Source organism: Poecilia latipinna, unplaced genomic scaffold (assembly GCF_001443285.1).
Source record: "Poecilia latipinna isolate Pla-1442-1.1 unplaced genomic scaffold, P_latipinna-1.0 Scaffold1018, whole genome shotgun sequence".
Classification (NCBI taxonomy): domain Eukaryota; kingdom Metazoa; phylum Chordata; class Actinopteri; order Cyprinodontiformes; family Poeciliidae; genus Poecilia; species Poecilia latipinna.
This window is the reverse complement of record NW_015113634.1, coordinates 68,965-93,799: the sequence shown is the minus strand read 5'-3', so window position 1 is coordinate 93,799 and position 24,835 is coordinate 68,965. Positions and strand designations below refer to the sequence as shown.

Below are 24,835 nucleotides of genomic sequence, written 5' to 3'. Positions count from 1 at the left end.
TCACTATATTCAAAAGACAAGAAAACATGGCATCAAATTAATGTAACACTAACGTATTACATTAATTTTATAACAGTTCACTAACTATGTATAATATTAATACAAAAAATGGTACCAGAAAAGTTCTGAGTGCCAACTAGTAGAACTTATAAATACAACAACAACATAAATATATTTCTTTATCTGAAAAATGAGAAGAAGCTGGAGCCGTTCATGGAACAAAGGGCCTTTCCCGACCTGATCTGAACCATTACATCTCCGCTTTGTGAAACTAGGCCATCTTTTTTTACGTGCTCGGTGTGACGTCATCACGTCAGATGGCCGAATGTTTACATCCAGCAGTGGTGCGTTGACTGGATCCCCCACCACCACCACCGTCAACAACAAGAAGAAGAATAGGCCGACGAGAAGGTAAGCAGCTGAGACAGAGAGCGTTGCCCCAGCCGGTACCCCGCTAACTGGGCCCGAACCGCGGCTGCTGGGAGCTCTTCTCCCCGCTGCGGCCAGCTTTGGTCCGCGCGTCGTCTCGGTGTTTTCCTCCTTTTCTCTGGAGGACATAATGCAGCTGCATGGAGGTGTTACTGGCTGTTGTACTGCTGTTCGGGTGAAAATGACGCTAAAGCACTCTCTGGTGCTGGTGTGGTGGTGTTTAAACTGGATGGTTAAGGGTGGCGCTAATGGCCGAAGCGCCAGCAGCAGCTTCGGTGAATTAAAACCTGCGGCGCCTCGTCACAGAAACTCTCCAGGAAAAAAAAAATACATCTACAGAAACGCTAGGGCATAACTGAGCTCTGATGATTGGCTTTCATATAAAGGGTGCACTAAAACAACAAGCAGTGATTTAGAGCGCCATCCTCTGGTCATTTCCCACTGGATCCACCTCCCTTTGATGGGGGACCCCTTGTTTGTTTCTCAACATCCCTTTCAAGTCGACTCATCAAAGACCATCAGCAGCAGTAATATGGAGCTAAGCAGCTGCTTGGTTCGTTTACAGCCTCCTGATGGGGCCCTTCGTTTGGCCTGGACTGATCTCAACTCAGGAGCCCAGCCAGCCTCATGCTGGTGGTGCTGACCTTGTCAGTCATTACTCTTAATGTGTCTAGGGAATGTTTATGTCTTTATTCTTACAAAAAAAAATTGAATTTACTTGATTTTATAATCATTTTACTGCTTGAAACCCAGGAAGACCTCTTTAACACATGGATCAGTTAGAAAACAGGCCTACAAGATCAACCACAGGACCCCCGATGGCATACTGTACATGAGTTGCTAGTCCTTGCAACACAGACAACAACAATAAGTAGGAGTGCACCGATTGCAGTTTCCTGGCCGTTCACTCATCTTTAAAAAGCCAAACCTGCTGATTCCAATTTTTTCTGACACTGATTTTGTTGTTGTTTTTATTTATTTATTTATTTGTCTGAAAACGGCACTAAATGTCAAGACAAAGTTGGCAAGTTGGCAACTGTGGATGATTATTGTTAGCTGCACACATTCAGACATGACATGGTGGGCTGGTCTGTCCATCAGTTCTCTGTCACGGCAGAGCAAAAGGGGACAGTGTCAGATTTTAAGACCTTTGCAGTGGTAGATAAGGCAGGTTACTAAAGTAAGTATCGACCAATCAATTTATTATTGCAACCCCACTAATGACAACCGTGCACACACACTTGGAGTAACCAGTAAACCTAACAAGAACAGTTTTTGGACAGCAGGAGAAAGACAGAGTGAGAACCTGTGGGTGCACAGGGAGAACATAAAGAAGTCCAACCCAGGACCATGTTGTTGCAACGGTGCTAAGTGTGCAACTGTGCAGCCGATAAACACACACGCACGCACACACACACACACACACACACACACACACACATACATTACTTCAAAGTAACATGAAATAGATGGAAGTTTTGTAATTTTGGAATTACAAAACTGTCAAAGTGAGATTTTAGTAACCAAATAAAATAAAAATGCAGGATTTCTGTTCTTTTTGCCTTTTTAAAATTGTTTTGTTGCGTTCTGTTTGACACAATGTTCACCTTATTTTTGGTGTTTTCCATGGGGACACAGTGGTTCACAGCACAGTGTTGTTGGCTCACAGCCTCTCCATTTATCCCCTTGGTTTTCTCCCCCTGGTAAAGCACCGAAGAGACGAAAGTGGCAGAACTCAATAAAAATGCAGTGAAAAGGCCGTTGAAGTTTTCGTCCAGTCCCGTTCTCATGAACTCAGTATTGTGTCTCGTCTGGTCTTGACAATTTTATTGCTGCACTCCTAGTCATAGAGGGAGACCCCAATTCACACAGAGAGGTTGCATCGAGTCTGGCCTGGCAGCACCTTAAAACACCTGAACAAAACACAAAGCAAAAACAGAAACTATAGATTAGGACCATATATGACCTGAGAGAAACTCTGTCTCTGTCTGCTGCCTCAAAGCAAGTTCCAGTAGTCAGTGGTACCAGAATCCTCTTTTGTTTCATTAAAGGCTATTCTTCTTGGAGAAACCCAGAGCTTCCTGAAGTCCCATTGGGTTTGTTGTGGTGCTCGTCCTCCAGCCAGGATGGGAGGAGCTGTTAGTGCCGGCGAGGACAACGACGACCTGATCGACAACCTGAAGGAGGCTTACTACATCCGCACAGACCTGGTGGAGCGAGCTTTCAGAGCCATCGACCGGGCCGACTACTACTTGGACGAATACCGGGACAACGCCTACAAGGTGAGGAACGACTCTGCAACCAGAGCCGGCGCCGGTCCCGAGAAACCCCCGTCCTCAGCGTAGCTTTCTGTTCTGGACAGGACCTTGCCTGGCGCCACGGGAACATCCACCTGTCTGCGCCGTGCATCTACTCCGAGGTGATGGAGGCTCTGGAGCTGCATCCCGGCCTCTCCTTCCTCAACCTGGGCAGCGGGACCGGCTACCTCAGCACCATGGTCGGCCTCATTCTGGGTAGGCCAGTACAGAGCTACGTCCTGACTGCTTTTCACAAACGTCTTCAAATAACTCGGATCATGTTGTTTGTTTTTAAGGACCATTTGGGGTGAATCACGGAATAGAGCTGCATGCAGATGTGATTGAGTACGCCTACCAGAAGTTAGACTCCTTCATCAAAACCAGTGACAGCTTCGACAAGTAGGTCCAGGCGGATCTGTGACATTTACTTTTTTTTTTAGTTACAGTCAAATAAAAGAAAATAAAGATGATTTATATTACATTTTTTGGTATGTAGCATGGAGGAATTTTGCCTCAGTAATCTTTATGTAAGCTCTCTTCCTAAAGCATTTCCTCTCAGTGAGGTTGAGGTCTGAGTCTTGATCAGGTCTTTGCAGCATTTTGATTCTTGTCCTTTCTCCGGTATCTAGTTGTAGATGTGCTTGTTCCGTCGATGATCTGGTTTTTTTTTTGTTTTTTGTTTTTTTCAGAAATGAATAGACTTCTACTTCTTTTTGTTCATTTTTTTCTCAGGTTTGAGTTCTGTGAGCCATCCTTTGTGGTGGGTAATTGCCTGGAGATCCCCCCCGAGAGCCGCCACTACGACAGGGTCTACTGTGGCGCCGGGGTGCAGAAGGAACACGAGGAGTACATGAAGAACCTGCTGAAGGTGGGGGGCATCCTGGTGATGCCTCTGGAGGAGAAGGTCAGTCCTCAGCATCATCGTCTCCATGGCACTTTCTGTTTCTGTCTTCTTTGTTTTTTTTTTTTATTATTATTATCTAGCAAGTTAAAGTTGCACTTTTTTTAACTAGTGACTTGTGACTTGGGAAGTCACATTTTCATTCTTAATCTGTAATATTACAACTCAAAAACAAAATATTCACCTTTTGTCAATTTGTAGCCCCTAATCTCAATGCTTTTCATTAGGAGTTTGTGTAATAAACCAACATGTGACATCACCGGTGAAGCAGAAAGTAAAAAGATTAATATTTTCCTACTTTTTTTTTTTTTTTAACAAATAACCCAGTAAGTGGGACATGCGTTGATTCTCAGTCTCCTTTACTCTGATGCCTCTAAATACAATTTAGTTGAACTAGTTGCCTCAGAAGGCATCTAGTAAATAGAGCCCACCTGTTTGTAATTAAGTTATAACTCCAGCTGAACTCCGGGCTAAAAATGTTGACCTTAACTGCAAGCATGAGGGTGAAAACGAATCCGATGAAGAAGAAAAGAGGACGAATGACCTCACTCTGTTGCATTTCCGCAGCTGACCAAGATTGTCCGCACCGGACTGAGCAGCTGGGAGACGAAGAAAATCATCTCTGTGTCTTTTGCTCCTCTGGTTCTGCCTAAACACAGCCCCAAGAGCAAACCCAAGATGGCACCTTTGCGTAAGTCTCACTTCAGGTTTTCAGAGAATGTAGTGCTGTTTGTTAACATTCCCAGAATAATAGCACACACTAACATGACGCACCATCTCAAACTCATCAAATCCTCACACATAAAACTAGGAATCATTTTATCAGCTAAAGGCTATAAATCAGCCTGTAATGCCTCCCACAGTGCATGCCTGTCCGTTGCATTGTTTCAAATGCAATAGATACGGAGATGGAAAAGAAAAGGAGGAAGGGAGAGGAGAGGAGAGGAGAGGAGAGAAAGAAGGACAACACCCTAGAAGTCTGCATCTATACCTGCAGAAAGAGAGAAAGGGAAAAGAGAGACGGCCATCGATGCTTCAATCAAAAACAGACTTTAGAACCAACAGGAAAAAGTTCTGGACAGAACTCTTTACAGTTTATTGATTTGTTCACCGCTGTTTTTTTTTTTTTGTTGTTGTTGTTTCCTAACCTTCCAGCCAAGTACGAGGTGCGGACATTACAGGAACTGGCCCGCATCTGCATCCGCCACACCCTGCGGGTGACCACAGACGGAGGGGACGGTCAGGCGCGGGGCCGGGGCTCCTCCTTCAGTGTGGGCCGGGGCCTGGCGGCGGCCGGCCTCCACAAGTACGGCCCGCGCTTTAAGCGCCGTCGCGTCCACCGGCGCCACTGCAACACCCTCATGCTCGCCACCCGCCAGGTGGTGGCCGGTGGCGGGATGGCCCCCGCCTCCCTGGACAACAACAACAACCAAGAGGGCCGAGTGGAGGACGAGGAGGCAGTCGGAGAGCGGCAGGGCAGGCGGCCAGCGAGGGGCAGCAGGAGAGCGGGTAGGGGGAGGCTGGTGGAGGAGGAGGAGACGGTGGAGGAAGAGGAGGAGGCAGAGGAACGGGACGAAGAGGAGGAGGAGGAGAAGGAAACGGGCGAACTGCTGCGACCCCAGCCGGCCGTCAACGTCCTGAGAGAGAGGATCCTGGGGCTGCCGCTGCCCGAGCCGCTCAAAATGTACCTGCTGTACTACCGGGAGAAATGAGCCGCAGCCGGCGCCGCTCCGCTTCCAACCGCAGCCTGGAGCTTCTCCAGCAGGCGCCCGAGCCTCCGTTCCAACCTAACAACCCCCTAACAAGACCGGCCCGACGGCCGCCATCCTCTCCATCATCATCCTCGTTTCTCTCCGTTCCGTTCCCTGAGACTGGGAAGATTCCCGTTTCCGTTTCCTGTGCGGCAGGACAGCGCTGCGAGCTTTGAACGGACTCCCGCCGATGAAGACAGTTTACAGATGAGCTCCAAGCAGTTTAATAACCAAGCAGAAGACTTTTCGGGGAGCAGGGACCAAAACAGTTTAGCTTCAACCGGGAACGGAGCGGCCTTACGCCGCAGAGGAGAGGAGGCTCCACGGTGAGGCGCTGGGTTCTACTGACTGGGTCCACGGGTGTGAGAAGAAGAAGCAGAGCTGGTGTCAAGATCCCTCCAGCTGCAGCAGGTGATGGCGGGTTTGGTTGTTTCCACTGATGCATCTCAGTCCAACTCAGCCTGGACGATGGATCCAGTTTATTTCAACCCAGCAGATTTCTCGTTGATTCAGCAGGGGATAATATCAATGCTTTTCACAGTGAATATATTTTTAATTATATGAAATTTACACCTGATCTCTGTGACAACCCAGGGAGCCCACATGCCCCCCCCACCTCACCCCCCGCCAAAAAAAAAATAATTTACTCAGCAAACAAACAAAAGTGATGAGTTATGAAGTGTAATGAATTATTAGGCAAACTCACTAAAATGAGTTAAATAGTCATTCAAAAGTCTAAATGTTCTGCAGCAGACTTTAAGTGAGCTTCCGTCTGCTTTTTCTTCACCAGTGGAGTCTTGTGCAGTGAGTGTGTATGTATTTGCTGTTGTTTTTTTTTTTAAATGGTTCAACATTCATTCTCTGCCATTTCACTTTATATTACACATAACTTAATTTGTGTTGATTACTGAACACATGGACACCAACATCTATGAGAAATTAATGTCAGTAGGCCCATTAGAAATATATCTTCTGAGAAAAACATGAAACTTTGACACCTTTGGTTTCTCCCCGTCTGTCATGGAAATTCTCGGGACAAGCCCGGTTGAAATAAAACCCAAAATGCCCTTTAAATTTTCTGCTTTCTGAGACCAACTGTTTGTTAGGACTTCAAAACCTTTTGTGCAGAGACGTAGACTTGATAGAAGCTTGAATTTTCCGGGGGTTTTTTTCTATGCATATGTTTTATTCTTTGGGTCCAATCTGGAGCTAGAATCCTTACGTTTGTATCCAAAGAGTCGTCTCAAGTCCGTCTGGATCCCTTTGGACTCTCTTAACCAAAATGGAAGGACCATAAAAATTCATACTAATGTTCCTTTTTACGTCAATGAACCAGCATGATAAAAAAATACACAAATAATCTTCAACATGCAAGTTTTCTCCTATTGTGTACTCATAATTTTTTATGCAATAAATTGATTTTATTTTATTTTTCTTTATTTTTCAAGACTTGAAGTGATGTGGACATTTTAAAAAGTGTCTTGTGTTGTTAATCCCACAAAGATACTTCAATAAAAAAGTATCTCCTGTCACTTTTTTGGACTCTAGATTCTAGTCTTATGGGGCATTACTCCTTTGTCCCCCTTTTTTTTGTCTTTTTGTTGCTTTTTCCTCCAGTCTCTAACCTTTGACCTGTGCCAAATGGACGCCGCACAGGCAAATCTCCAGATAAAACGGCAAACAAGGAACACGTCAATCAGAAAGAGGATGAAAATGGCAAAAAGTAAAATTAAGAACTGCTCAGCAGCTCTGATTTTCTTCTGGTTGTGAAACAGAAACTGTGACGTAAACAGAAAATTGACTGTGTTTAACATAACAAGACTTTCAGTAAATAGGTAAATTATAGCTGTGATGGTAAGAATCAGTCTGAATTTTAGACAAAAAATAAAAAAAAACCCTGAAATGATTACATCCCCTCTCTGGCTTACTTCTCAGCCTGCTGGATCTACCTTCCAGTACTGTATGTAGGTCATTTGTTTGTCATACACTTTGGCTTTTGTACATTTGTGCTCCTCTGCTGAATGTATATGAATATTATGTTCCACTTTTTAAGAAAAATAATTTCAGACCAGGGTGACTTTAATTTGGAAGTGTTGGTAATAAAGTGGATTCTAAAGATGTAACAACTTCTTATTTCATTGAATTAAGTGTCATTAGGCCGGTGAACAGATTTTAAAGGGTTAAAAGAGAGTAAAAATATATTTTATGTATAGACTAAGGCTTCCTTGTATTATGTATAATCTTAACTAAAACCCCAAATTATTTTTTTGCAGGTAAATTGTATAAATATGTTCTTTAGGGTTCTATATTTATGTCAAATGTGCAAATTTGGACAATATCCGGCATAAAACTGTCTTTGGGTTGAAGAAGCCCATTTACATTAGAAACTTTATCACTAAATGATACTTTTTTTGAAAAATTTGAGTCGAGTTACAATATGGCATTCGGCATTTAATTTCCCTTTAGGATCAATAAAGTATTTTTGACTTTGAACACATTTTATAGATGAAATACACAGATTAATGTTTGAAAGCCTTTATTTTGGTTAATTATGATTTTCCACTTATAGCTAAAGAAAACATACTTTAAATTAGAATCAGACCAGGTAAAAAAATAAAATAATAATAATAAAAAAGATCTGTATTGCTCAAAATTTTAATTGGCAGGTCAGACTTTTTAAAGATGGATGATTAGCCAGAAAACAGCAATTGTTGCACCACTAACAGAAACTTCTGCTGAAAAACAACAAAGTAGCATCTTCCTAGACTTCTTTTAAATAAAGACACACCCGCATGTATTTCCCTAAAATTTCTTTAATAATGTAAAGATACTGAACGACAAAAAAAGACATTTGGCTTGAAAGTAACAACAGCGCATAAAAGTTGGTCACACAAGTGTAAAGTTTCTGATCCAGTGCTGCGGCTTGTTCAGTTAAACAAATCACTGAACAATAAATAAAGACAATAACACTGGGCTTGCCAGATTCCTGTGATTGATAAATAATAGCAAAGCTAAATGTGTTACTCAAGCATGCTAAGATCATGCAACACGTCTACGGAGCTGCAGTGTTAGTTACATCAATCGGTTTCGATCTGAAAGGATATGCATTTGGGAAATTGACTCAACAGCTGTAAGCAGTAAATTCTGGGTTGTGACACGAATCCAGCATTTTTCTGCACTTACACACTTTAATCTCAACCGTGTGGGAAAACGATCTGATCAAGCACACACACACACACACACAAAAGCAGCCACAGTGAATAGAAAATACACATACTGCATGTAAGACGCTAAAAATAAATCTTTTAACCTTAAATTACAGAGCTCAAAAAAATAAAAGTATTTCACAGAAAAAAAACATATAAAAATTAAATCTACATCTGCATATAAAAAAAGGAACGATTTCAATAAGTTATAAGTACTTTTTCTTTTAATATGGTAACCTATTTTTTTTTCTTCTTTATATGTTCAAAAGTGACTAAAGATTGCCTAGCAACAAGTCTATAATGTTCAATATCTAAATGAATAGCAGGCATGGGTCAAACAGCAAGAAAGGTTCCAGCTACTGGGAGAAACCATCGGGAGGAAAACGTCGATGTGAGGGGATGCGGTTTGCAAGTTGACCCAGGCTTGTTTAAACATCACAGTGGGTTGGAGACCCTTCCACAGTAGCAGCAAGTAAACAGCGCACGCATCACAGTAACAAAGTAGCAGAGAGGCAGAAAGATCGAGCATCCTGCAAGTTCAAGTGTTTCGACCGATTTCTGTGGCAAGTCTACATTTAGTCCGGCTGTGGTGGGAAGCTGCTGGGATCTCATTCAAAAGACAGACAGATGAGGTATAAAGAACTCACAGAGTGAATACATGGTCATGGAAAGGTTAAAGTTCACCCCCTTTCAAGCTGTTTATATATGGAAGCTCTGAAAATGTGAACCTGTCTCTGTTAGATGACGGGGGGGAGAAGGGTTGCAGCAATCGTCAAACATGGTAGAGGAGGCTGATAAGTACGCCATGAACTCCTCAGTACACCAACCCCGACTCCAACAGGATGTTCTAATGCTCAGACACAAACCACTTCTTAGTTTACTTTGTTCCTTTCACTTCATACATGCCAGTCTATCTAGGGCAGTGCCCAAAGTCGGTCATGAGCATCAAAGTCCAGACCTTAATGCGATTTACCTGAAGGTAGAATCTTTTGAGACCTGTTGGTCTATTTACTTCATTTTAAGAGCTTTTAGGAACTAATTTCCTAATCATGTTCTGTTACACAGGACTTTCCATTTGAAAAAGGGTGAACTTTCATTAACCATGACTGTGTTGCTCTTCGTCTACCAAGCAACCCAAAGAGAAGGCTGGATTCTAAACACCTCCATCCAAGCAGTGCTTCCCCTCCCCACTGCCCATCCCCATGATGTAGTAAATGAATGAGTAAATGAAGGAGACAACATGCCTGCAGGATTTAAATGAGGACGTTGAGGATTGCAGGTTTAAGGCACCTTGGAACCCTGATGTGTCTTTAGTGGTGGGTTAGCCACCCGCTGGGATGCTTCTATCCTTTCCTGCCTCCTTCTGCCGGGCCGCAGGAAGAACAGCATTTATTGATTACAGCAACGGTTGTGTCTTCTACTCTCTCACCGTCAGATACAATCAAACAAATAAAAAGTTTACCACGATGTGACAAGTTAATGTAAAGAGAGAAATAGGCAGACACGGACTAAACCCTGCAGGCAATCGTCATATTAAGAACTTAGTGATGTTTAAGACAAAGAGTCAGAGGTGGCAGAGGCAGTCTCAGTGGAACGTGATTTGGGGCTTCATGCATGGCAGCTGTTAGCAGTGATGTGGCGACAGCTGAAACTAAAGCAGGGGTGGTCTTAAAGGTTCCTTTGGCTCCTGACCAAACAAACCCAATCCTCTAAGAGTCTTAAAGTGGGGAGGTGCACAAAGAGGTTGGTGACGGCAATGGAAGAAGGCGTCACTTGGGCACCAGGCCACGGGATTGTGGGTAGAGAGGAGATGCTGGACTGCAAGGGCTGAACGGAGAGGTCAGTGTGCTCGACTTCTTGCTTGTTCTGGGTCGACTGAAAGACAGGAAGCAGTGGAAGACGACTGCTACACAACAAATAACTCTCCTTCCAAACAGCTGAATGTGGCAGAGGGATTTCTTACCCAGACTTTGGTTTCTTAAGGCTGCTGCTGGCACTGGCAGGCGGTGTTGGTCCCAAGCTGCTGTGGAAGCCTGAAGCGTCTACTTGGATCTCATCCTCATCTCTTAGAGCGTCCTCCAGGGCTGCTGCCACCTTTGGAGCGATGACTGGCTCCTGGTACTCCTTAGTGGTCCGAGAAGGCAGGTCCATGTCCAGCAACAGGATATTTTCAGCCTGACAGAACCCACAACACACACACACACACACACACACACACGTTGTTCTATCTTCACAAAGAGTTTACACCGACTTCCATTCGTTTCTCTAACCCTGAGCCCAAATCTAACCATTACTAGTCTATTCCTAACCCTAACCAAAACCATACCTTTAACCGTAACTAGTAGTAGAGTGCAGTAGACCTGAAAAAAGTGAGGACCTTGTTGGTGAAATGATGAAAGTGGTCCTTTATGTGCAGCATATACAAGTACACACACACACACATTTGCATTGGTACCCATAAAAGGACTTTGTATTGACTTCCATTCATTTTAGTAACTGCATTCATGTCTAACCCTGACATTTTTCAATCCATTCCAGTTTGATCCCAGTTACCAAACAATGCAGTCAAGTTTACAGAGTGGAGTCAAACTCGTAACGAAATGTAATAACTTTAGACTCAACATGATGAAACCATAAAAGACCTGACCTGGACTTTCACACCAACGACTCCACTTCTGATTGAAAAGACAATCATTATTGTTCTCCACTCTGATGTTTGTTCTGAAACAAAGAGAAAAGCAGCTCACTTTGTATCTCATGTCAGGCTTCATCCTCATGGCGATGTGGGCATGGTGACTGAGGGGCCTCCTGTAGCCCACAGCAGACGGGGGCCGGGACATCATCTGATGGTCGCTGGAGCAGGAAGACGGAGAACACAACAGGTCACACTGCAGCACAGCTCCACTTTTACGTGGTCAGTTAAAACCAGATGCAGACAATGCATAACAGGAGACAAACTTTCTTTCTAAATGGATGCGTCTTAAGGCAGCACACAGAATACATAACTAACTTGAGAAATTAGCTAAGATATCAGCATGAGAATTATGGAGCTCTACAAGTCTGGTTCATCCTTGGGAACCATCCCCAGATACATGAAGGTCAAAGGTCATCTGTTCAAACTAATTTAAAAGCTCACATTTGTACCGGAAAAGCAGCTCATTGCTTTAGACGTGCAAATAAGAAATGTATAAATTAAAGGTGTTTTTAGTCAAATTGAGATTTCCCTAAGTGTATGAAGGATTGAACCAAACTTCAGAATGTTTTTGAGCTTACTCCTCAATGCGAGTGATGGCCTTCATCTTCCAGCACTCTTCCTCATCGTCAAAGAAAGCCCTGTTGAGGATTTTGTTCTTCTCCTCCAAAGGAATGAAGTTTTCAATGATCAGATGTCTGAAAGACAAACATTCAGACTTCTTGTAGAAAAAAAGTTGAGGTTGAACTATATGTAAACAAACAAACAAAAAAAAATCCACATTTTAATTTTTAGAAATAATTACTGTTGTGTATTATGAAATCATTCATGGCAAAAATAAAGCTCCCTTATAAAGCATCTTAAAAACCTAAAATGAAGCTGTAGACGTGAACTGAGGGTGGAAATGTGTTCTGTACTTGAGTTTGAGTTCTCTGGTGAGCTCGTTCTGGGTCTGTTCGTGTTCCTGCCGCTCCTTGATGTGCTCCTCCTGGATGTCCTGAATTTCTGCCTTCACCGCCTGCAGCTTGGAAAACAGCTGCAGGACACAAGATCGAGGAAAAAAGGTTAGTTTGACCGAAAAGCACAAAAAGATCTCAGTACTGAATTTAACAGCCAGTAGCATATTCTGCACATGAATCATTACTTGGAAGAAACAAGTCAGTAAATCTGCAATCCTGATTTATCATAAAACAGATTTTTTTTTAATGTTATGCTGATTTATTTTAACACTACATAGCAAGTTTGGTCTGTCCAAGAATTAAAATAAATAAATAAATAAATTTAAAAAAATCAGCCATCACCTTTTTCAGCTTCTTGGTCTTGATGTCGACCTCCTGCTGCAGGGAGCTGTAGGTCTCCTTCAGCTCCAGAGTCTCTTCATCACGACTCTCCATCTGCTGCTGCATCTCTCTCTCTCTCCGTTTCTGGAAGCAAACATTGAAAGCTGCAGCTTCCTGACATGGCCTCAGAAGACAATCCGGTGTGGTCAAGCATCAGGCAGATCTACCACAACATGCATCAAGTCCAGAGGACTCTAAAGCACTTCATACTCTGTCTCTAAGTTGCTCTGTTTTAATCGTTATTTTCTTGTTTTTATCATAAAGAACTTGGGTACTGTTCCTGAGACAGATGCTCCAATTTGAATTTTACTAACCAGCTCCTACAGATGAATAGCAAACTGTGTGAGCATGTTTTTATTTTGTTTCTCTCTAACTCTTCCTCATTATGGTTTTCAAATGTTTTAGGTCAGAAAAGCAACCACCATAAATCATGGAATAATTCAAAACATGTAGAAACACGGTTGGTCTGAAATGTGCCAGTGTTCCTCCATCATTCCTGTAAAAACTCCCGTTTAGTTAGCAGACTTTGTTTGGACTCTGAGTTCACCTGTTCAGCAATCTCCTGCCTTCTCAGCTCCAGCATCCTCTGCTGCTCATTGGTGTGATCAACAATATTTTTTCCACCTACAAGAAGCTTGCTCTCCATCGCCTGAGTGATACACAAAGTTTAAAAGAATCAAAATCAAATTGGAAAATACAACGTGCCGGTGAGAACAAAACCTCTAGATAGAAGTTTTTTTTTTCTTTTTTGCTTACCTTAACTTTTGCTGCAAGCATTTCACCGACTTCTCTTTCTTTCTTCAAGTCTTCCATTTTCCTCTCCTTTTCCCTGAGCAGCCGATCCTTCTCCTCGGCCACCAGACTGTGGTCGTCCAGGACAGCCTTCTTCTCCCGCTCCAGCTTTTCCTGCTGCTCTCTCCAGTAGTCGCCGCTTCCTTCTTCTTCGTCATCCTCCGTCTCTCCATCCTCCAGGTCTTCTCCGTCGCTTCCTTCCCCTCCCCTCCTCTTCTGCCTCCTTTTTTTCTTCTTCCCCACACGTTTCTCCAGCTGCTCCTTCAGCCGGGCGATTTCCTCCTGGAACTCCCTGAGCAGGGCGTCCTTGGGGTCCTCGTTGATGTGCGGCTTATTCTTGATGTTCTTGGCCCGGTTGGCGTAGCGCAGCGTGGTCAGGGTCTCTTCGACGTTGTAGGACGCCGGGCCGATGTTGGCGACCATCACAGTGCGGGCATTTCCCCCCAGGGAGTCCTGCAGCAGGCGAGTGAGTTTGGAATCTCGGTAGGGGATGTGGCTGCTCCTGCCATCCACCAGAGCCGATATGACGTTTCCCAGGGCGGAAAGCGACAGGTTTATCTTGGTGGCTTCTTTCAGTCTCTCGCCTTGAGCACCGGTCTTTGTCTGCCTTTCGCTTCCAGCCAAATCCACCAGGTTCAGCTTGCCCACTCTGATGTGGTTCTCTCCATCCACGCCCAACTCGCTGCACTCCACCGTGATGACAAAGATCGCATGAGAGCGCGAGCTGTGCTCGTTCATGTTCGTGGCACCAACCGAACGGTTCTGGTTGCCCACATTCATCACGTGTTCGATCTCCCGCGCGCTCTTGGTGACAAACGACGAAAGGTCCTTCACGTACACGCCCGTGTCGGGCCGCTCCCGGAGCTCCAGGCGGTGGGATTGGTCTTTGGAGAGCAGGTCCCGGATCTCCTCTTGGTAAATTTCCAGATATGACGCTCTCACGAGGTACTGCTGGTTCTGGGAGCGTGAAATGTGCGTGAAGATGTGCTCAAAGGAGTTGGGGATCACCCCTCTCCTCTCTGGATCATTTCTCACTCCCTCCATTGTGTACGTCTTTCCCGTCCCCGTTTGGCCGTAAGCAAAAATGGTCCCATTGAAGCCAAGGAGAACAGAATCGACAAGAGGCCGGAAGGTTTCGTCATACAGATCTATTTGTTTCGAGTTACAGTCATAAACTGAATCAAAAGTAAAGACTTTGGGGTGTTCGCTGGCTTCCCGCGGGTTCCTGACCATAATCTGACCCAGTTTGACATTAACGGAAACCATTTGTTCAAACTTAGACGCCTTCTCTTTGTCATTCATGGGGCGACAGCGGACCACCACCTTGATGGTCTCGGAGCTCTTGGTCTTGGACATGTTGGGAAGCAGTGGTCGGTCCTCACCTCTTGGCACGTCGTGTCCTCCTCGCAGCTTCAGAAAGGCTTCACCGAAAAAGACGGCGGCATATAGAGAATCTGGGGCAGACACAGGGAGTCATTTGTCTCAGCAACACTCACCGTTTTCGTAAAGATTTCTTAGAACTTTGGTTGTTTTCTCCTCATTTTCAGAATAGTACAGTGCCTGACTATTTTGAGAAGAAGCGTGTGCTATTTTTGTTAATATTTAAGAAGTCAACTTGTGTAAGCCTCTTTCCTGGCCTTAAACAAAGGGCTACAAAAGTCATTTTGTACGCTGCAGCTATCCTGAATTAGAGCTCCTAGCCACACATAGAGAAGATACAGAACATCATCATTTTAGAATCTGGTGCATTAGTAAATGTCCATGACACCCACAAAAAAGCTCCAAGCCCCAAACCACCATGACCAAAAAAAATAACAAAGGCTGCCCCCCTTTTTGGAAAAAAAAAAAAAAAAAAAAATCCATCTTAATGATCCCCAAGATAAAATATTCTGTCGACTAACAAGTCCTGGCTAGAACTTCTTTTAAAAGCCATAATATTTGGTGCACCAATAAACCGGCCCCAATTTCCTTAATTTTGTGAGATTGGTGTTTGACTGACGGTTATATGTGAAGCCGATTTTTTCCACTGATCTAATCTGACTATGCAAAGGTCTAAAATCAACAACTTTGACTGACAGACCCAACCACTAGGTCATGTCTGCACATTCGTGGTTAACAATAGTCGCCCCACCGTACGCCAATTCAGCAACATCTTGGCCAAAATTGGAATCGGCAGGTGAGGCGTTTTAAAGATTGGTGATCAATGACCCAATCGGTGCGCCGCTGCTCGGTGTAAAACTAACTCAGCACTTCATAAAAAAAGATCACGCCTACAATTAAACATTAGTGGTAGTAGTTGGGGAGCCTGGGGCTGCTTTGCTGGTTCAGGACCATAATTTATGGGACCAGAAATTCTGCTCTCTACCAGTAACAGCTGAAGCAGAATGTACATCCACAGTAAGATAAAGCACACTAGAGTTACATTAGGACACTGATGAATGATCAATATCCTGATCACAGATGAAGAAAATGATCCATTTCCTGATCCAATGTCTTGATTCAACCATGTGGCTGAATCAAGACAACTGTGCAAGAAGGAGAGGCCCAAAATTTATGGCCGGTTAATTCCTTTGTATTCTGCTGGGTTATACCTATACCTATATACCTATATACCTATACCTATATCAAGGATCATGCTGCATGTCATTCTGTTTTACATGTGATAGTACTTGGGAAAACAAAACAAAATGGAATCGAAGGTTTGGACCTGAATGAAAAATGGAAATCAATATCGGCCAGGAGAGGCCTGATCAGTGCCTCTATGATAAATTGTCTGACAGGCTGCTTGTAACAATGTAGATAAGTGTTGTATCTACATTGTATTGTATAACTAACTGTATTGTGTGAACACAACTGGGTTCATCCCTCGAGTTTCACATCCTATGTATGCCTGAATGATTCATAGGTCAAAACTGAGTTACTTAATAACGAAAGAAACATTCCTCTGAAAATGTCAGCAATGAGACTGATATGAAAGACATTCAAAATGCCAGTGAATAAACTGATAAAGACAAATAAAATATTTTGGCATTTTTTCAATAAACATGTTAAGAATGGTTAACAAGGCTACATCTAAGAAGACGTTTACAAACTGATTAGTAAACCCACAGCATCCACTAGAATAACAGGGTTTGAACTAAGCTATTCATACATTTATTACCTCAGTAGTAAGTAGTACTAGCGGTTAATGTCGTCCGAAGCCACAACCCTAAATTATCTAACTGAATTAAGTGAACTAACCGAAGCAGCAATGAATGACAGCCACCGGGAGCAGTTTGTTAGTCAGCCTCTTCTCACAAAACAGTTATTACACGTAAAATTAACGCCAAAAACAAGCGGTCGGTGTAGCAGCTCAGCTAACGCTAGCTTAGGTGAGATACAACCCGGGGAGAGGGAGCACAACACCGGCCTAGCAACGCCAAACACACTGAGGGTAACCTCGGCTACCAGGATGATAGCATTGCCTGGCTAACACTCTGAAAGACGGACAGCTGGGATTAAAAACGAACATGAAACCCACGGACTGTCGGGTTAAGAATTTACCGGTGAGTAGTGTTGTTCAGTCCAGAAGTGCCATTGCAATCAAGTGAGACCTGCCAGAGACAATTCCCTCTGAAGCCTGGATAAATCAACCGCAAACGGCTGCGCATCTCTTCGGGTGTTTACGGTAAGTCGAGCTGCAAGCGTCTTTGCTACAAAAGGGGCGTCAACATCCGGTGCTTTTTTTTTTTATCCACACCTGGATAATCAGGTAAGGTCCAACAAACAATTTGACCATTTCTATCTGAAGAAACTGTGGCTCCTACAGCGGCAATTATGTAAAAATAATTGTCCATAAAAGAGAAATTCGAAAACTTTGAGTCAAATACTCAAAGTTTGTGAGTATTTGACTGACCAGCTGAAAATCATCTTATTCTGGTCACAGATCTGGTTTTTTGATGCATCTCTATACCATTGTTCTCAGATTTTCTGTTTTGTGATACAGCCCAAAAGGTTTTTGCCTTTTCTTTTATGTATATTTAATCATCATCTTCTGATTCTCCATCACACATTTTAAATTACTTGCTAACAGAAACCAACCTTTTTATAGATTTGCACGCATGGAGAATATGCTTTTCATGTTTTAAAAGCCATCAGCAATTTTCACCTTTAATTTAAGCCATATTTTATAGAAATTAAACAACAAATTGGGGCGCTATAACAATTTCTGATGGATTCCTTTTTAACCTGCATCTTAATGGAGTATATCAGTGTTTGTCAACCTGTTGGTGTTAACCCACATCCTACTGATGGTGTCACTCTACATGCTAGCTATAGCCCTCATGCTAACATTAGGCTTACCTAAAATAAACATTTTAGCTCATCTTTCTTCTATGTTTATCATAATGAATGGAGAAAGTGAATGCAAGTCAACCTGCTGGTAATGCCTCACATGCTCCTGACAGCATTAAAGCTAACTATAGCATTTTGGTTAATTTTACCTTATACACTAATGTTTGCTTACTGAATGGAGTTAGTCCATCCATCCATCCATTTTCTGAACACCCTTGTCCCTCAGTGGGGTCGGGAGGTGCTGGTGCCTATCTCCAGCTAACGTTCCGGGCGAGAGGCGGGGTACACCCTGGACAGGTCGCCAGTCTGTCGCAGGGCAACACAGAGACACACAACCATGCGCGCACACACACTCACACCTAGGCGCAATTTTATACAGACCAATTAACCTAACAGTCATGTTTTTTGGACTGTGGGAGGAAACCGGAGGACCCGGAGAAAACCCATGCATGCACAGGGAGAACATGCAAACTCCATGCAGAAAGACCGGGGCCGGGAATCGAACCCAGAACCTTCTTGCTGCACGGCAACAGCTCTACCAACTGCGCCACTGTGCAGCCCGGAGTTAGTCCATATTACTCAATATAATAATTATACTCCACATGTTCTTGACTGCTTTTTATTTCAGTTTAGCATTGTTTCTGATTTTCAGCATCAGAACAAAGCTGGGTTCAAGTTAATTGCTTCAGAAATTGTCTAATTATTACTACTACTGATTTTCAAAATTACATTTATGCAGTTGGCTTTATAGAGTGAAAAGACTTTTCCTTCATGATGATATATTTTGATGTTCTAAGCTTACTGTGGACAGAACAGATCTGTATTTATCAATAACTGGCATGGCTTAAATTTTGCATTTGTCTGGTCGTTTGTTGCTGGTTTTTATAGGTCAGAAGATAATCGACCTTGTAGATGGCCTCTAAAATGAAGGCGTTGACCTCCAGAAAGACCGTGAGCACTTGTCACCATGAGGCCACACTCAACCAGCTGTCTGGTCTGGTCACAACCATGGATAAGATGAGAAAATTGGTCAGGATTAACGCATGCATCTGGTGCTGGGATGAAGTCAACTTTGCACATGTTTATTTGTCTTCTTCCTGTAGGGTGCGCTGTGTGATGTTACTCTGGTGGTTCAAGGGAGGCGCTTTCCTGTCCACCGACTAGTTTTGGCAGCTGGTAGTGAATACTTTCGCCTTATGTTCATGGGTAAGTGCAGGACATGCGGACTATAGGATGTTTGCAACCTTATGCTTCAAAGCTACACAAGATTGCCCAAAGTTTTCACTTGTTTACCTCCACACACATGAACTTGACTAGCTTCCTATCTAGAGCTGAAACTAACAATTAATTTAATTAGATTTTTTTTTCAGCTCTAGTGGCTTTTATTCATAGATACATCTGTGAGAGGTGGAAGACATGAGGCAGAAATGAACAGGTTCGAACTCGAAGGATTGAAGCCACCGTCCATAAGTTGCGCACTTTACCCCTACATCACCGCCACGCTTATCCTATTCTGATGAATTGAATCAAAAATTGAAGCCAAAGTGAAAGAAGAATCTAAAGGTGGCGCAGAAAAATGCCATACAACATAACAATGGATTAAACGGTTGTAATGGCTGAAAAAAGGGCACAGATATGGGAAGTGTGGGAGTTTCTACTTTATCAAATTGAGAAGAATAATAGAAAGCTGGCCACTCTGAGGTGTTTAAAAAAAACAAAACAGAGAGAGAGCTTCCCGTCCGGATGGGGGCATGGCTGACTCTTAGAATATCTCTTATTGTATTCCTCATTAATATTATAATACTATCACTTGTAGTATTTCTCACTACTGTATAATACTCGGTAGTGAGGAAGTTTCAGACTTATTGCATCTACTTATGGTATCCTTTTATGTTGTGCCATGCTGGAATTCACAGACTGGAAATGATCGAAGTAATTGATTTGAGGAGTGACCCTCCATGTTGCATATCTGTTTTTCTGTCGCATTTTCTTGTCTGCCATCATTCCAGGGAACATGATGGAGTCTGAGTCTCCTGAGGTGAGTCTACAGGAAGTGGACCCTGAAATTGTTGAGCTGCTCATCAACTACATTTACACAGCAAAGTAAATACAAACCAGGCAGACATATAGTTGCGTCACACTTTAAATTCTATGAATGAGTTTAAGTTTCTCTCTCGATTTTAGAATCGAGCTAAACAACAGAAACGTCCAGTCGCTACTGCACACAGCCAGTCAGTATATGATTGAGCCTGTGAAAGTGATGTGCGAGAAGTTCCTGCAAGAAAGGATTGACATTACAAACTGCTTCGGTAAGAACAAGACACACGAATACAGGCCTGCTGCTGTGAGTGGGCTCACTCAGAGGTGTGTTCCTGCAGGCATGTGGGCCTTGGCAGACTCTTTCAATTGCGAGGGATTCAAGGCGAAAGCTGAAGTGGTTCTCCTCAGGCACTTCAGAGAATCAAGCATGTTGACGGACTTCCTGCAACTTCATGTCACCTGCCTCACAAGCATACTTGGGAATGACAGACTTCGCGTCTCTGAGGAGCAGGTACATCCTTTAAGTATGATTAAAGGGGCAGTATTATGTAAAGTTGAATATTTTGAGTTTTACATCTCATGTTATTCTCATCAAAAACAAACCTGTAGTGTTTTTTTAATGCATATTTGAATTTTTTTTTTTTTAATCTCTGGCAACCATTTAGCCTCCTTGATGCTGCTGTTTTCAACCTTCCACCAGAGGCTCTCCCACACAAACCCTTCAGTCAGCTCCTACAAACTATCATCATCAGCAGCAATTGGAAAACACCTGGTAGAACTGAGCTACGTCTCAGTAAAACGCTGGTAGAAACATTGATAAAGGGTTAATGGAGGAGAGATGTGATGAGCGTCAGAAAAGCTAAAGTTTCTTAAAGAGACAGTGGCCCAATTTCAAGGCATCACATGTTTGACATATAAAGTATTTTCATAACAGCTGTAGGAAATGTAGTTACTTGATTTTTACTGTAAAACAGCACTATGTGGCTGGAAAATACACAATGGTGCCCCTTTAAGAAAAGAATGAAAATGTCCCCCAAAAGTGACCAAGGTTTATGTAACTTGTTTTTTTTTTTTTTTGTAAGCAAAATTATGCAAAGATCAGTACACACTTCTGTCAAGCAACTAATCTGAGTAAAGAATGTAAGATCTGACTTGCTGTTTGCATTTTTTCATATGCATACTGCAGATAAGAATCCTTGAATAGTCAGTGGGTCATCGTGAGATCAGGAAAGCAGACTTGTGTAATTAAGCAATGGATGACAATGTTACCCCTCAGAATGAAGTTAAAAGGAGATATATATATATATCCAGAGACATGCACCAGATATCTCTGGTATAGCTAAAAACACCAGATGCCAACTAAAAACTGCTGTAGTGAGAGATCCTTCCGTTTTGATCGTGTGATTTTCAGATCTATGAGGCGGCCTTGCGCTGGTTGAACCACGACCTGCCCAACAGACAACAGCACTTGGTGGAGGTGTTGAGCTGCGTTCACTTTCCTCTGCTCTCCAAAGACTTCCTGTCCCAAACTGTGCAGCCTGAGCCCTTGATTGCAGACAGTCCACAGTGCCTCAGCATGGTCACTGGTAAGTAGAGGGGCTATGTGTGTGTAAGCGGTTCGATGACGTTGCTGTGACTTTCAGCTGTGTGTTGGAATTCCTGAAGTTATCAAGGTCACCCTACAAACTAGCAGCAGCAGCAATTGGAAATCCCTGGTAGAATGGAGCTACTTCTCAGTGGCCAGTGATTTTTCTCCAAGATGCCATTTACTCCCGGAGGGACCCCAGGAACGTGGCGGTGAATTTGAGGGCTCAGCTAAGAAACCCCCCAAAAATTGCTCTGTTTGGACACTTGCAGACTGACCCCTGCCGCTACTTCAACCCTCAGGTATATTTTGGAAAGTAGCTTTTTCCTATTTGGATTTTCTGGCACCCAAACATTTTGCCTATGACTTTCCAGTCTTTTTTATTTTTTTGCTCATCGGTGTGATTTAAAAAAAAAAAAAAAATCCCAAATAGGATTCCAAGTGGACAGCCATCCCCTGCTCCTTAGAGAAACGCTGGAATGCCACAGCCGTGTACTGGAATTACGAGGTCTACATATTGGGAGGCTCCACCTGCCAGGGTCTTGAAAAGCGCGTGGACTGCTACGATATGCTGCTTGAGACGATGCACTCCAGGATAGACCTGCCCTGGCCCCGAAACAAGCTGGCTGCCTGCGTCTTTCAGGGAAAGATCTATGCATCAGGTGGAATGTTACATGGTCAGTATAGGCCGAAATGGTGATGTACTGCAAAACGGTAGATAAGACTGAAAAACGGGATAAGCCGAGTCATTTTTCATATTTAGGATCATCATCATTAATGATGACTTATCTTTATGACATACCGTCCACATTCTCTCTGCACTCATCTCCAGATCGCTCCACTGTGAGCCTCTTTACGTCCTTCAACATAAACACTAACTCATGGGAAGTTGAAACGAGCTTGTTGAGCCCCCGCTGCTGCCATGGGTCGGTGGAAGTCAACGGACTCATTTATGTTTGTGGAGGAGGACGGATGGACAGCAGCTTCAAGATTATCGACACCTGTGAGGTGTACAACCCCAGCACCAGACAGTGAGTCGCACACCCAACACTGCATAATGGGAACGAGCTAAGCATTTATTTATTTTTCCTGCTTTAAAAGTAAGCACTGATAATTTTAGGATTGGATGTTTAAAATGTCAGCCATATAAAATCGCTGCATCAGCTGGAGTTCTCACGAAGTGGCCTCGAAGCAAGTTGTTCCACTTCAAAAACAGCTGTGGAAACAAAACAAAAGACGTATTTCGCTGCTTTCACTACTGACCTGTTCAGGTGGATGGAGTTGCGCCCTATGACCAAGCCCAGGAAGAACCATGGGCTGGTATGGGTTGGGAGTTGGATCTATGCCATCGGAGGCAAGGGTCATGAAGGTAACTTTGACTCAGCTGTGATACCATCTGGAGGAGAAACATTGTAATGCTTCGGTTTCTTTTTCCAAAAGGCCTTATGGAATCTGTGGAACGGTACAACATCAGGAATAACTACTGGTTTCCTTGTGAATCAATGCCATTGCCTTTAATGGTGAAATGCGTCGCCATTAACGAGATGATCTATGTGCTGGCGGGCAAAGGGAAGGAGAATCTCCGCCACATTCTCAAATACAACACCAGAACTGGCAAGTAGGTCATCTTTTTTATTATAATTTTCAAGTGAGTCATAGTAGTGTGTTTAAAGAGCTTTATGAAACTAAGAAGAAGTTTTGAAGGGCAATCATGCAGAAATGTTTCTAGAGGATGTGTAAGATTTATTTAACCTACCTGATATCAGCATCGTTCCTCTGGGATGTGTTCTTGGGGACATCAGCCTCAGCAGAGAGACGCAGGGTTCCTTCTCTCCAGGGTCCTGGGTCTTCCTCTGGGTCTCCTCCTTCACCAGGGAGGCCTCCTAAACGGATTGCCGAGCCACCTCAGCTGGTTCCACTTACCGTGGAGAAGCGGCAATTCCATCTAGTCCCTCCTGGATGTCTGAGCTTCTCACCTCGTCTCTAAGGGAGAGCCCAGACACCCTGCGGAGAAAACTCATTTTGGCCACTTGTATCCGAGATCTTGTACTTGCAGTCATTATCCAGCGCTTATGATCATAAATGAGGGAAGGAGTGTAGATCGACTGGCACATCGATAGCTTTAGCTTTCGACTCGGCTCCCTCTTCAACATGGCAGACGGCTGCAGCATCGCTGCAGCACAAAGGCTACTAGGTCCAAATTCTGTCTGGGAGAACTTTCTTCATTGTGTCTGCATGCTTTGCCCCTGCATGTGTGGATTTTCTCAAGAATACAGGACGTGGTGAGAGGGGTGTGTAATGTAACCGATAAGTCAGCCCAGATTTTCTTGATTTCTGGGTGATCAGTAATCTTCTTTGCACATGTAACCAATCTTTACGTCTTTAAAGGTCTGAAAATCACTGACCCGTTTTGCTCTGCTGAGTTAGATGGCTCGACAGACTGGTCACCAGCTCACATCTGCACACATGATTAGTATTCACCCCTCTAGCACCAGCTTACAGATTTTAATATATTTAGCAACTTTTCAGACAAAAAATATGGGATCAGCCAAATCAGCATCAGCAAATCAGACTTTTTAGAGATGGTGATTGGCCAGAAAACTACAATTGATGCACTCCTAGTTTTAAATGCCAAACATTGCGTATTGTTGTATTAAAAGCTGTCGGAATGGTAACTAGCTTAGACTGCAAGGACTGAGGAAACAGTCTGGTAGCCTTTTTAGGGACTTGTTTAGCTTGATTATTGGTTAACTTGTGTTTTCTGGATGTTGAGCACTTCTGGCCATTGGGCTACATAGACATGGATACTTACATAGACTGGCATTTTCAGCTCATCTGTTTCCATCTCAAAGGAACAGTTTTTTTTTTGGCTTTGACTGCTTTTGTCATAGTTTGTTCACTTCCATCAACACAAACTTTCTAGAAACTGTTCAGTTTTTTTTTTCCTTCGCTAAAGAAAATGAGTCCAGACATCTGAAATGACTGGTTTTTCCTTTCCCCCCTGTAGGTGGAGGACCTGTTACAATGTGAAGGCCGCCCCATACCCAGGCTCTGTTGTCTGTGTGGTTGACTAAGGAATCTGTGTATTTTATATTTGCATCCAATAAATATTTTCACCAAGATGTGTCAGGCCTTGAAATGAATTCATGTTTTCTACAAACTAAAAAGTGAGATTAGAAATTAAAGTAGCCCCTCCCATTGTTTCAAAGATGCTTAAAGTTTAGGATAGGTCAAAGGTTAGTCAGCTTCCCCATATTAAAGACTGATAACTGAGCTATATAATATTGGTAGAATTATTGGTCAGATTTCTAATTCTGAATGAGACTAACTACAGATAAGTTTCTTTTTTTATTTAGCTAATGGGGGATCTACTTATTAAATAAAATACAACAGTCTCTTTGAAAAACATGTGACTAGGAGAATGGTTTTTCTTTAGATGCATGAGTCGGGAAAATTGAGGCGCTTGTTTG

General features: G+C 43.2%; 3 protein-coding genes across 5 annotated transcripts; 2 read left to right on the top strand and 1 right to left on the bottom strand.

The window, feature by feature from the left end:
• Positions 1-293: 293 nt before the first annotated feature.
• On the top strand, positions 294-7,426 carry pcmtd2b (protein-L-isoaspartate (D-aspartate) O-methyltransferase domain containing 2b). Its single transcript, XM_015050915.1, has 7 exons — positions 294-411; positions 2,481-2,711; positions 2,792-2,942; positions 3,023-3,125; positions 3,459-3,630; positions 4,195-4,318; positions 4,783-7,426. The coding sequence occupies exons 2-7, from the start codon at positions 2,556-2,558 to the stop codon at positions 5,337-5,339; spliced, it is 1,263 nt and encodes a 420-aa protein (XP_014906401.1). The 5' UTR covers positions 294-411; positions 2,481-2,555; the 3' UTR covers positions 5,340-7,426.
• Positions 7,427-8,173: 747 nt separating this feature from the next.
• On the bottom strand, positions 8,174-17,041 carry kif3b (kinesin family member 3B). Its single transcript, XM_015050910.1, has 9 exons — positions 16,952-17,041; positions 13,373-14,862; positions 13,164-13,265; positions 12,578-12,700; positions 12,194-12,312; positions 11,858-11,974; positions 11,332-11,437; positions 10,548-10,759; positions 8,174-10,459 (listed from the first exon to the last, which is right to left on the bottom strand). The coding sequence occupies exons 2-9, from the start codon at positions 14,762-14,764 to the stop codon at positions 10,354-10,356; spliced, it is 2,277 nt and encodes a 758-aa protein (XP_014906396.1). The 5' UTR covers positions 14,765-14,862; positions 16,952-17,041; the 3' UTR covers positions 8,174-10,353.
• LOC106958804 (kelch-like protein 7) lies at positions 16,988-24,489 on the top strand. Of its 3 annotated transcripts, none has more exons than XM_015050911.1 (13): positions 16,988-17,075; positions 18,629-18,769; positions 18,844-18,946; positions 19,750-19,843; positions 19,925-20,049; positions 20,119-20,291; positions 21,192-21,366; positions 21,540-21,667; positions 21,799-22,042; positions 22,198-22,396; positions 22,637-22,734; positions 22,806-22,983; positions 24,373-24,489. In XM_015050911.1, the coding sequence occupies exons 2-13, from the start codon at positions 18,653-18,655 to the stop codon at positions 24,437-24,439; spliced, it is 1,701 nt and encodes a 566-aa protein (XP_014906397.1). In that variant the 5' UTR covers positions 16,988-17,075; positions 18,629-18,652; the 3' UTR covers positions 24,440-24,489. The 3 variants fall into 3 exon arrangements, with proteins under 3 accessions (XP_014906397.1, XP_014906399.1, XP_014906398.1); XM_015050912.1 differs by lacking the exon at positions 16,988-17,075 and adding an exon at positions 17,098-17,159; XM_015050913.1 differs by lacking the exons at positions 22,637-22,734; positions 22,806-22,983; positions 24,373-24,489 and adding an exon at positions 22,486-22,630.
• The last annotated feature ends 346 nt before the right edge of the window (positions 24,490-24,835 follow it).

What these genes read in the sequence shown, in the direction of transcription:
- LOC106958804 (XM_015050911.1), top strand. Translation starts at nt 18,653, where the DNA reads ATGGCCTCTAAAATGAAGGCGTTGACCTCCAGAAAGACCGTGAGCACT. An exon ending in AACTACATTTACACAGCAAA is followed by an intron (nt 19,844 to 19,924) that starts GTAAATACAAAC and finishes TCTCGATTTTAG; the next exon opens with AATCGAGCTAAACAACAGAA. An exon ending in CGGAGGCAAGGGTCATGAAG is followed by an intron (nt 22,735 to 22,805) that starts GTAACTTTGACT and finishes TTTTTCCAAAAG; the next exon opens with GCCTTATGGAATCTGTGGAA.
- kif3b (XM_015050910.1), bottom strand. Translation starts at nt 14,764, where the DNA reads ATGTCCAAGACCAAGAGCTCCGAGACCATCAAGGTGGTGGTCCGCTGT. An exon ending in TGCTTGCAGCAAAAGTTAAG is followed by an intron (nt 13,266 to 13,372) that starts GTAAGCAAAAAA and finishes TGTATCACTCAG; the next exon opens with GCGATGGAGAGCAAGCTTCT. An exon ending in AGCCTGACATGAGATACAAA is followed by an intron (nt 10,760 to 11,331) that starts GTGAGCTGCTTT and finishes GGGTTCTGTCAG; the next exon opens with GCTGAAAATATCCTGTTGCT.
- pcmtd2b (XM_015050915.1), top strand. Translation starts at nt 2,556, where the DNA reads ATGGGAGGAGCTGTTAGTGCCGGCGAGGACAACGACGACCTGATCGAC. An exon ending in ACCGGGACAACGCCTACAAG is followed by an intron (nt 2,712 to 2,791) that starts GTGAGGAACGAC and finishes TGTTCTGGACAG; the next exon opens with GACCTTGCCTGGCGCCACGG. An exon ending in ACCAGTGACAGCTTCGACAA is followed by an intron (nt 3,126 to 3,458) that starts GTAGGTCCAGGC and finishes TTTTTTTCTCAG; the next exon opens with GTTTGAGTTCTGTGAGCCAT.